We start from the raw sequence: 12100 nt of genomic DNA, 5'->3' as shown, positions 1-12100 counted from the left end.
TACTATTTAGCTTTATACAGGACCATTCAATGTGTCTGGTGCCATATAAAGAGAGGTTTGTTTTATTTATCCCTAGGATCCCAGTCTGCTTCTGACACTGTGTGTTATGTGGCATGCTGAAAGCAATTCATTTGACAGCAAGTGTGAGAAGGGCCTCTCTCTTTATCCTTCTGTGCCAGCCCTCACCATGTCGGAATGCGACCTTTGGGCCTCTTGACATATTGCATGTTGCCGGGGACACCCTGCATCACTCTTTCCCATTCCTTTCTGTTTTTATCAGAATGGGTTGAACGCGCTCCATCTCGCCTCCAAAGAAGGCCACGTAGAAGTCGTTTCGGAGCTGATACAGAGAGGCGCTAATGTGGATGCCTCGACCAAGGTCTGTAGCACATATCTCAGCATTCTCCTGCTTTGCTGCATGGATTCCTCACTAGCAAAGTGTTGGCCAATAGTCTGCAGATGGTGAGGTGCTAAGCCAGGCTGGGGGGCAGATTTTGTCTGACAGAGGGTGCCTGAAAGATTGGGAGCTCCTACTGAAGGAGATAACAATTAATGGAGCCCGAAGCGTAGTGTTGGAGAGGCCAAAAAGGGATGACCAGTTTCATGTCAGGAGGTGTTCCTTTCTCCCCGCAATTCAGGGCTGCTGATTTTGCTGTACAATGTGGTAAAAGATACTTTACACTATTTCTCCAGGATAGGGGATTATACCAGATGTATATGGTGAGGTACTTCTGAGTATTTTATTTGCGCATTGTTAGCTCATGTTAGATTGGCCTTGTGGGTGATAAGACATTGACAGTGGAGTTGCGCTCATAGTTTTCAGTCATGTTTTTGCAACAATGACCATGTCTGTATGTTCTTACATTCTTACACTGAACATGTACGCAAGGAGGTAGGATTGTACCCTCTAGCCCCACCCCGATCCCTTCACGTTTTGTATAAGATCATTGTAGAGTCTCACCCTTGAGGACTCTGAACAGACAAACAACTTTTAAAGCATTTCTGCTTGTGTGGAAGGTCGATGTATGTACACCAATAACTACATTATATTGAAAGCATCACGTATACAACTATTTTTAGCAAAGAGCCAAGGTGTGTTCAGTTTACAAATGAAGCCAAGGACCGGTATCTGGATAACTGTGGGGTTTAGATCACACGTTCAACGGTAAACACACTGCCTGTAACTTGAGAATTACTCAAGATATGTGAAAAGAAGAATCAAGGGTTTGTACATGCTTCCACTGTAACCTGTGGACAGGGCTAGACGTCCTACTGAACATGTGACAATCTGGGGGCAGGGTCAGCAGGTGCAATCCTACTCTCCGAAAATTGAGATTTATATTATTCTAAAGCCTGGTGCTAATTTTTGCTGCTGTGCCTCCAAGAGGATTTACTCCTAAAACTCACCTGTACTACCCGAGTTAGGGATTGCAGTTGTATTTTACATTGTAAAGGTCATTTCTGTGGGCAACAGTTCTTGGGCTGTGTGCTAGCTTATGCCCCTTTGCAATCTCCTGTTATCACTGTGTTGGATCCTATAGAGGATTCCGGCAAATGGTGGAAGGAGGCATGATTTGGGGTGATCTGTCCCTCCCACTGCAGACGTCCAGGTCCAACTCGTGGTCTTCCTGGGGGTCTCCTGGGAGCAACATTTCAAGGGGCATTTTGAAAAAAGAACAAGGAAGCTCCCATCTGCAGGTGGAAATCCCTTCCTAGATCTCCTGCTCTATGATAGATCTGTCCCTACTTGTAGGCTGACAGGGAAATGAAATGAATGCTTCCGTGGGCCTGAATTTCTTTCTGGGGCCTCTCCAAGATAGTTTGGAAGCCCAGGCTGTGACTGATCACACGAGGAACGCCCAACTGTAAAACTGCATCTGCTTTGCTGTTGGCATATTTAGCCTGTTCTTTCCTCTGCACACGATGCTCGAGATGCCATGCCCTTCTCTCATTTCAGAAAGGAAACACAGCTTTGCACATAGCATCTCTGGCGGGACAGACCGAAGTGGTGAAAGTGCTGGTTACGAATGGGGCCAACGTCAATGCACAATCTCAGGTAAACAAGTCTGGTGTGAAAGGCGTATGTTGGAAGTTGTTGTCAGTGTGTTTCTGTGTACATCGATACCACAGTCATACATAGATCATACATAGAGCCAGTGTGGTGTAGTGGTTAAGAGCAGGTGGATTCTAATCTGGAGAACCGGGTTTGATTTTCCACTCCTTCACCTGAGTGGCAGAGGCTTATCTGGTGAATCAGATGTGTTTCCACACTCCCACATTCCTGCTGGGTGACCTTGGGCTAGTCACAGTTCTTCAGAACTCTCTCAGCCCCACCTACCTCACAAGGGGTCTGTTGTGAGAAGAGGAAGGGAAAGGAGCTTGTAGGCCACCTTGAGTCTCCTTACAGGAGAGAAAGGTGGGATATAAATCCAAACCCTTCTTCTTCTTCTAGATGTATCCAGTCTTTTTTTTTTTTTGGCCATTACATCCAGTCGCTTTACTAAAACAGATACTTGTAATAAGGCATGGTGACTGGCATTTTTAAAATGCTGTCTTTTAATCCACAATTATAATTTGCAGATATTATTCTACCCAGCATGGAATTGTTCCAAGTATAAACTTCACCTGTGGGCCTGGGTTTTTCATGGGTTCCCTTCTGTATTCCAGAAATACATTAGTACAGAACTTTGAGAGACCCGTTTACTTTCATTCAAAAAGTCCTCTGAACTTTCAGGGTGAATCCTTCCTTTTTTCCCTCATGGGGAAGAGGATGAGGGCACAAGACCATAAGCTTGATTCCTGCTTCCCAATCCTGTGCAGGTAACATCATGGGGCAGGCAAGAGAAATGATGTATGGATTCACCAGGACAGTCAAATTAATTCCACGGCCACATTTCAGCAGGACTGCAGCCTGTTCTCTGTGCACATTTGTATGAGAACTAAAGGAATGCCTTGACTATTTATGATCTGATAATTCCTGCTCCCTGGAATGTGGCCAGGGTCTACAGTGGCACTCAGCTCTCTTTATTCCCACTTAGCATAACTGTGACCCCTCTTCCAAGGGACAGCCCTGCAGTCTCAGGAGGAGGGTGCATGAAAGGCAGCTGCAGTGTGGCAGAAGATAGGAATAGAAGAAGCAAAAGACCTCACGGTGTTCAGACCTGCTGGCCTCATGCCCAAAATAGCTTTACAGATAAGGGTTACCTACAATCTTCCATGCCAGAGGTATCCAACTCTGGTGCCCCAGATGTTCATGGACTACAATTCCCATCAGCCCCTGCCAGCATGACCAAATTGGCCATGCTGGCAGGGGCTGGTGGGAATCATAGTCCTTGAACATCTAGGGCACCAGAGTTGGACACCCCTGTTCTATTCTCTGCTAGGGGCTCAGGTTCTGCTTCTATTGTGGTGGATCATGGAAGGCCAACTGAAAGCAATTTGAAAAGGAACGTTTCCCTTGGAGGAATTGTACAATAATTAACTTGGAGGAATTGTACAATAATTAACTTCAAACGAGGACTTCGCTGAACATTTGCCAGGTGTCGTCATCAACTTCAAACCAGTACTTTTGAATCCCCACTCCCAATGCAGCAACTTATTCCTCCTCCTTTCCAAGTCAGGCATATGAGTGACCTTAGCCAATCAGTGAACAGGAAGCCATTGTGATGCCATAATAGATGGGATGGTATCTCTGAATGCCAGCAAATGCCCCAGCAAATGGAGAGCCAGCATGGTGAAGTGGTTAAGAGCAGTGGACTGAAGAGTTGAGTATGATTCCCCATTACTCCACGTGATTCTGATCTGGTGAACTGGATTTGTTTCCCCACTTCTCCACGCCTGCTGGGTGACCTTGGGCTAGTCACAGTTCTTTGGAACTTTCTCAGCCCCACCTACCTCGCAAGGGGTCTGTTGTGGGGAGAGGAACAGAAGGAAATTGGTAAGCCGCTTTGAGACACCTTACAGTAGAGAGAGGAGAGGTATAAATCTAAACCACTCCTACTCCTCTTCTTCTTTGTTATTTCACCATGGTCATATGAGGACAGTATTTATTTGTTTAAACATGTATATGTCACATTGACAATGTGGAAGAAAGGTTTAACTTTTACCTTCCTGTATCATTTCCCTGATTCACAATAGCCACCGTTTTAGAGAGAGAGAGAGAGAGTTTTAGAGAGAGAGAGTGAGAGTGAGAGTGAGAGTGAGTGAGTGAGAGAGAGAGAGAGTGAGAGTGAGAGTGAGAGTGAGTGAGTGAGAGAGAGAGAGAGTGAGAGAGAGAGAGAGAGAGAGTGTGAGTGAGTGTGTGTGTGTGTGTGTGTGTGTGTGTGTGTGTGTGTGTGTGTGTGTGTGTGTAAAAAGGTAAGCCTCCTTCTTCCCCTATGCTATGTTTCGAGTCCATAGCTGTTTCCTCACAACTGCTTTTCAGAACCAAACAGTATATATGGAGTTCCAGTCGTGGAATTCTAGTGTCACATAAGGTCCACTATTGTCCAGGCTTGCATTACTGCCAGATTGGCTACTTATAAAAATAGGACAGTATAGAATCCTTGCTCCTATTGCCAAATTTTCAGCGATTCATCCAGAAAAGAACACTCCACATTCTTTTATGTCGGATTAACTTTATGTTAATGCTTGCAAATGCCAAAATGACATTCTTTTGAAATGAAGGCTGCTATAATAATGTGTGCACAATAGTAATGGGATGAAGCATCCCGGCTCCGCTAGAAATGTCCCCGATTTATCAAATTAATTTATGAAATGGATGGTTAAAAGTGATGTACTTGGAAATAATGTTTCTTTCACACTATTTCGGTACTTTCAACTTGGATAATTTGGAACCAATTACGCTCTACTAAATTTATATCACATTCCTTATATGAATGATATGCAGTTATTTTGTATAGCGCAGTTTGATACAGTTAGTTTGATACAGTGTTTTGGGTCATAAAGGGGATAGGTATATTTGAAAATGTTACAACTGGAATGTAGTGCTCAAGTACATTAAAATATATTGATGACCTGGGCATTGAATTGTTTCCTCCCCGTGTGGGGAATAGGAGGGCAAGAAATTTGGGCAAAATCCTTTCTGCCCTGATACTATGACCTGTCTAGGCCATGCTTTGATGGCCCAGACCATGCATATCAAACCAAGACCTTCTTGTGGTTCCCAGAATCCCATTCTTTCCCAGACTCCTCTGAATATTGCCACTCCCATTCTTGCTATAAGTGGATTTCATACCAGGGGCTTGGGAAGGAACACATGGCTGGATTCTTCACAGTGAGGAACTTTAGGGATGGTAATGTTGCAGTGATGGGATGGTAAGTTGCAGTGGATCCCAGGAAGTACAACATGGTGGTAGAGCAATGGATTTATGCCAGTGGTCCCTAGCCATTTTGAGCTTGCAGGCACCTTTGGAATTTTGACACAGTATGATGAGTGCAGCAACAAAAGCTATGGAATAGCAGTGGGGGACCAAATTACACCTGTGCTATGCTGACTGCACTGGTTACCAGTTAAATTCCTGATCATGTTCCAAGGTTTTACTCTTGACTTTTAAGGCCTTGAGCAGTCCAGAGCCCTTGTATCTTCAAAACCATATTTTCCCATATTGTCCAAGGAGGACACTTCGATCCTCTTGTAGTAATCTTCCCGCTCCCCAAGGATGTATGAAGCGTTTTCCCCTCCTCCCAGATTGACTTTGTGCTGACAAAAAGCACAATTCTGTCACTTATTAAGATGTGCCTTTGCATTATCCAGTTCCATGCCCCATTGGACATGCATTCATTTTTCCTAGTTGTTGTCCACCTAAGCATCTCCTGCCAGTCTATGTGGATCTCTTTAAAACTATCCTGCAGCACATCAGTGGTTAACTGGAAGAGAGGAAGGAGACAGGCAGTGACCAAACACTCCTTGAACACATCAACCAGATGACGGGCCCCTTCCCCCCTCCCCTTCCTTCCCCATCCTTTCTTGGTTGGCTTTGACTAGATGATAGGCCCCCTTTCTCACCTTCCCCCAGGATGGGTGGGTCACAACTAGATGATGGACCCCCTTCCCCTCTCCTTCTCCCTATTCTTCCCCCCAGGGTGGGTGGGCCACGACTAGATGATGGGCCCCTCCTCCTCCCCCCAGGGTGGGTGGGCCATAGCCAGATGACAGGGTGGGTGGACCATGATCAGATGATCCCTCCCCCTCCCTTTCCTTCCAATAAGTCATTCTCTTTTTTTTGGCTATTGAGCCCTCTTGATCCATGACACACATTCCTGCAACAGGCCACTTAGCATGTTACAATTTCTGATGGATGCCAAAAATATGCAGGGCTCAGGAAAAACTAAAAAAAAGTGCAAGTGACCAACACAGGTATCATGCAGGTAATCTCGTCAAGGAAGACTGAATGGCTCTAAGGCTCTGTTTTGGTGTATTCTCAGTACAAAATCTAGAGTTGTGTGTGCAGTAGTGAGTGAAATGATTGTAAGGAATTCCATAGAAGCAGAAATAAAAGGCTTTTTGGGTGTAAAAGACCGTTTATTCAGACATCCTAGAAAGCTCACGTACACGCAGTGGCAGGAATAAGATCTCCCGTCAGAAGCACAGGTTATAACTCTGTCCATCCCATCCCCCCTCCCGGATTCCCATGGGAACGGAGGTCTCATCTCCCTCGCAGAGATAAGGTCTCCGCCGGAGAAGCTGGCCCATCGCCCGGGCTGTGGAATGTAGTCAAGGCCAGGCGGCTGACCCGCTCATCAACACCATTGAATCCTTTACACTCTGCCTCCCTTAAAAAGAACCTCTCCCCCCCAGGTTTGTGCGGAAAGGCGCGGTGGAAAGCAGAAATGAGGGCGGGGGCGTCAATATTTTCGGAATAAACCCATTGATTATACCCAGAGGAATACCCCACCCAAGAGACTAAATATTGTAAGCGCTTTGCGATTAAAAGCGTAGAGTCCAGGATGGCGTACAATTTACGTGAATGCTTGTGGCCATCAATCAGAGTCTGTGGGGGTCTCTCCAGCGGGTCGTGCCAGGCATCGGAAACGGGAGCCTCCTTGAGTAAACTGGAATGGAAGACAGGATGGATATTACTAAGAGAGTTAGGCAAATCCAATCGGGCAGTGACATCATTAATCACTTTAGTAATCTGAAAAGGTCCTATGAATCTTTTGCCTAGTTTTGAAAATTTATGCACGTCTCTGAGATTTTTGGTAGACAAATACACCCAGGCTTCCACACGCAGAGGGAAATCCGAAGCGTGCTTATCCGCTTTGCAGCTTTTGGGAGTCTTTAGCCTGTTGTAAGGCAGTCTGGACCATTTTCCACCCTCGCCAGAGATGAAATCCACTGCTGAAACTCCGGAGGATCCAATGCATCCGCAGGTAGTTGCGCAACGGCGTGGAAGGAGCGACCGGACACAATTTCGAAGGGGTTTTTTCGTACTGCTATGAACCGCATTATTATAGGCGATTCTGCAAACGGAATTAGCTTCGCACTCAATTGTCTTGGTGGTAGTTGGTGTAACAACGTAAATACTGCTCTAGGGTTCTGTTCGCTCTCTGACTCACCGTCACTTTGAACGTGGTAGGGCGGCAACCGCCGGGCGGCCCCTAACAACCCTAGAAAAGCTTTCCAGAACTTTGAAATGAATTGGGGCCACGGTCGGAGACCACCTTTAACGGGGCGGAGTGTAGACGGTAAACATGCTGAATGAACAGACGCCAGCTTAACTTAGGAGCCGAGGGGATGGAAGCACATGGGATGAAATGGGCCTGTTTAGAAAAATAAGTCCACCACCACCCACAAGACCGTGTTGCCATGACTTTCTGGTAAATCTGTAATAAAATCCATGGAGATGACTTCCCCAGGGGCGGAGGCCACCGGGAGAGGTTTCAACAGACCATGGGCTTTTCCCCGAATGCTCTTGGCTTCTGCACAAACACAGCAACCTTTAATATACGCCTTCAATGTCCTTGCGCATCGCTACGCCACCAGAACTGACGGCAGGCCAAATGCAGAGTTTTTAGAAAGCCAAAATGTCCAGCCGAAGCGGGCATCATGACAGGCCTCGGAGAACCTGCTTACGGAGGGGAGGCATCGCACCAACAATCCCCCCGCCGCCAAACGCCATTCTCCAAATGCAATAGGGAGTCACCTTCCTCCGCCGAGGTTCGCGAGCCCTCGCCTCCTCGAAGTTCCCCGTGAGGAAAGGGGAGTCCAGGCTGGGAACGGGCGGCGAAGGAGGAGGGGATGTCTGAGATCGGGTGACAGCCAGCCCTAATTGGGAGGGGAGAGAACAGTGCGCGGAATGTCCCGTAAGGCAGCTCCACCCCCCTCCCCGGGTAGGCGCGAAAGCGCATCAGCCAGCTTATTGGTTTTTCCCGGAAAAATGGACCGTGAAAGAGAAACGAGAAAAGAAATCGGCCCAACGAAGTTGCTTCGCGGACATCTTGAGGGGGGTGGAGAGGGCGGCCAAGTTCTTGTGATCCGACCAAACTTGAAAGGGGTGTTTAGCCCCTTCCAGCCAGTGGCGCCAAGTGGAAAGTGCTACTTTGATGGCCGCAGTTTCTTTATCCCCTACAGTCCAGTTAAGTTCAGCACCGGAGAATTTCTTTGATAAATAAGCACACGGAACCAGCCTATCATCTTTATTTCTCTGCAACAGCGCTGCCCAAATCGCTGTGTCCGAGGCATCCACGGTAATCCCAAACGGGAGATCTGGGTCAGGGTGCTTCAGGATAGGTTCGGTAGTAAAAGCAGATTTTAACAGCTGAAAGGCTGTCTGACATTCTTCAGACCAGGAAAGGGGGGCCCCGGGCTTGGCAGTCAGTGGATCTTTACCCTTAGTGCGTAAGAGGTCTGTGAGTGGGAGAGTCAGTTCAGCGAATTGGGGTATAAAGTCACGATAGAAATTAGCAAAACCTAGGAAAGATTGGAGTTCTTTTCGGCTGGTAGGGGCAGGCCATTGGAGGACTGCATCAATTTTAGCAGGATCCATTTTTAGGCCCTCAGGCGAGATCCGGTAACCCAAATAGTCAATAGAGGTTTGGTGGAAACAGCATTTGGAAAGTTTGGCAAAGAGGGAGTTGTTGAGCAAACGTTTCAATACTTCCCGAACCAATGCTTCATGCTCCTCCATGGTTTGTGAATAAATTAAAACGGCATCTAAGTACACCACTACTCCCTTTGTACAATAAATCATGGAGAACTTCGCTGATAAGGGCCATAAAAGCCCGGGGCCCCACTTAACCCGAATGGCATTATTAAGTATTCAAACTGTCCAAACTTTGTGTTAAATGCAGTCAAGTGTTCATAGCCTTCAGCAATTCTGACCCTGTAGTAAGCTTCTCTCAAGTCCAACTTAGTAAAGATGCGTCCCTTGCCCACGCGCCTAAAAGATCCTTGATTAATGGCAAAGGGTATTTATTGACAGGGAGACTGCATTGAGTCCTCGGTAATCTGTGCAGAGTCAGAAGACCCATCTTTCTTTTTTACAAACAATACAGGAGCAGCATGCGTGTGTTTGGTAGCTCCACCGATGAACCTCGCTGGCGAGGTTCTTGTCTAAGAAGGCACGAAGTTCCTTCTCCCTCATTGGGACTCATGCGGTAGATTCCTCCTTTGGGCAGTTGCGCCCCTGGCTGTAGTACGATTTTGCAGTCAGTGTCTCTATGGGTGGCAACTGATCGCATTCTTGCTCCTGAAATACTCTGGCTAAATCTTGGTAAGCCGGGGGAATGCCGGTAGAATCGGGAGCAATCGCTGATGAAGCCAGGGGGGTGTGTGTGTCAGGAGAAGCCGAAGTTTTCCCCAATTCATGTTTTCTCCGCAGGCAGGGTCAGTGCATTCTAAGATCCTTTCCTTCCAAAAGAATCTTGCTTCATGCCACAACATCCATGCCATGCCAAGAACTCTGGAGTCTTTGGCCACTGGCGCCAAAATAAAACTAACTTTCTCCCAATGGTCGGCGCAGCGGAGGAGAACCGGTATGCTTTTGAACTGGGCCGGTCCTTCGCTTCTCCCGAGGACTGCCGTCCATTTGGGTGAATGGTATGGGCTTAGCCAGGGGCCTTTGGTCTAGACCTAGTTCCTCCGCCACCTGGGGCCGCGTTAAGCAATGGGAGCAGCCAGAATCCACAAGGGCTGAGGCTATAATAATGAAAGTATGCTTAGCGGGTTGGCCAGAAACGCTTGGATTGTAATGGAGCTGCCTTCACTCACCGCTGCCTGGAGTGGAACCCATGTCCATGGGGCTGAAGAAAGGCAAACAGCTGCTTCCCCTCCTCTGGGTCGCCGATAACTGCCTTAGACGAGCCTGTTGGGGCGGCCCGGACGGCGTGGTGGCTTGGCAGATGGGGTGCGCCGCGTCGGAGCGGTTGGCTTCTGTTTTTTCGGGCAGTTGGCTGCCAGATGACCTGGTCCTCGCAGTAAAGACATACAATCCCAGTCTGGCGACGCGCCGGAGGTGGTCTCGGTAGGGCGGCTGGGCTTGGCGGTGGTCGCAGTGGTGGTCACGTAGTGGGCGGGTTTGGGCGCATGCCTCGCACGCACGGCATGGCGTACTAAACGACGCCTTACCTGGGATCCTAATGTGATCCAATCAGCAATAGTGCGGGGATCCGGAATTAAAACACCGCTTTCACGCAGCTTGCCGTCAACAGCATCCGAGAAGTATTCACATTTCATGCGCTCAGGCCACTCAGGAGGGAGTCGGGCAGCCGCCGCACGAAATTCACGGGCAAATTCTGCAAACGAGCGGTTGCCTTGCTGAATAGATTTGATGGTGCGGATAGCTTCATTTTCAGCACCCGGATCTTGGAAGCGTGCTCTTAAGGCTTGGAGGAACGCTGGCACCGTGCGAGTATCTTCATCTTGCAGGTTCAAAAGAGTCACAAACTAGTCGGCTGCCGCCCCATCCAGGACGGAGCCGATGTCCCGTATTTTTTCGCGCTCAGACCGGGTATAAATCGGCCATAGTCCTCCATGTGGGCATCGAGTTGCAAGATGAAGTAGGGAAGTTTGGAAGCGGTCCCATCGAAACGGTGAGGTATGGGAGGTCTGTAATATCCCCTCTCCACGGCCCTTGGCGCCCGCAGGGGCGGCGGTTGTGCAGGTTGCGCAGGTTGATGCAGCGGTTGCGCAGGGGGGGCCGGAATCGGGTGGAGGTGGAGGTACTAACGCTGGTGCCGCTGGCGCTCTGGTGGGATCTGGTCCTTGGAAGGTGGCAGGACCCAGCAGCTGCCGCCTCTGGCGCCGGGCTGTACCAGTGACAGCGTGACTCCAACTTGGGTTGTCCTGTTCTGCTGCTTCTTCAGTTCCCTCTCCAAGGCGGCCAGCTCTCTCTCCTTGCGTGTAAGCGCATCCTGGTGCGCATGCAAAGCTGCTTTCTCTCGTTCCAATTTGGCCAATTCGTCTTGTTGAACAGCTGCAGTTAGTTCACTTTGCGTACGTAAGGCCTGAACGCTGCTGACGCTGTAAGTCCAGTTTGGAGTGTTCCAGGACTTTATCATGGACTGATAGGTTCTGCACATATTGCCGTTGCAGCGCGTCTTTGGCACGGTCCAATTCGAGTTGGATTTCTTTGCACTGCTGTTCCCGGTCTCTTTGCAGGTTTTCACGCTCTTGCTGCAGCTGTTCTCGTTCCTCTTCCCATAGCTGGCGTTCACGGGCCCATGCTTCTTGGGCATCTCGCAGTCGGCCTACTTCCTCATCCCAGCTCTCTTTCGATGGGAGAGGGAATAGATCCGGCTGGGAGTGCAGGCTTTCTCCGGACTCCTCTTCATCTGAACGCAGGACGTCGTGCCCACCGGTGGCTCCACGGGGCATCTCAGGTGCCGCCGCTGGTCCGGGATCTGGGGGGTCCGATCGGAAGACGGTACGGATACCCCTCCCAATCCCTGGTTTAGTCCCAGTTTCACCGGTGGTCTTCGGACGGGCCCCAGTGCTATGCCACGGTGGATCTTTGGGAGCATCACCAAAATACGAGTCCAGGAATCGTTCAATGGACTCCTGTGTTGCCGCATGAAAGGTGGTCAGGCCCGTCTCCTCCGTGACAGGTTGCATCTGAGGTTTGTAATCCATACGAAAACGGGTAGATACCCGATCCACAGG

General features: G+C 48.8%; 1 protein-coding gene across 1 annotated transcript in view; it reads left to right on the top strand.

The window, feature by feature from the left end:
* Nucleotides 1-12100, top strand: part of LOC125437512 (ankyrin-3-like) — a 154221-nt gene that overhangs the window by 107004 nt on the left and 35117 nt on the right. Inside the window, exons 3-4 of the mRNA XM_048505114.1 lie at nucleotides 281-379; nucleotides 1958-2056. Of these exons, the coding sequence (XP_048361071.1) occupies nucleotides 281-379; nucleotides 1958-2056 (198 nt within the window). The remainder of the gene's footprint in view (nucleotides 1-280; nucleotides 380-1957; nucleotides 2057-12100) is intronic.

This window comes from Sphaerodactylus townsendi, linkage group LG08, assembly GCF_021028975.2.
Source record: "Sphaerodactylus townsendi isolate TG3544 linkage group LG08, MPM_Stown_v2.3, whole genome shotgun sequence".
Taxonomy (NCBI): Eukaryota; Metazoa; Chordata; class Lepidosauria; order Squamata; family Sphaerodactylidae; genus Sphaerodactylus; species Sphaerodactylus townsendi.
This window is presented reverse-complemented; position numbering and strand designations above follow the sequence as displayed.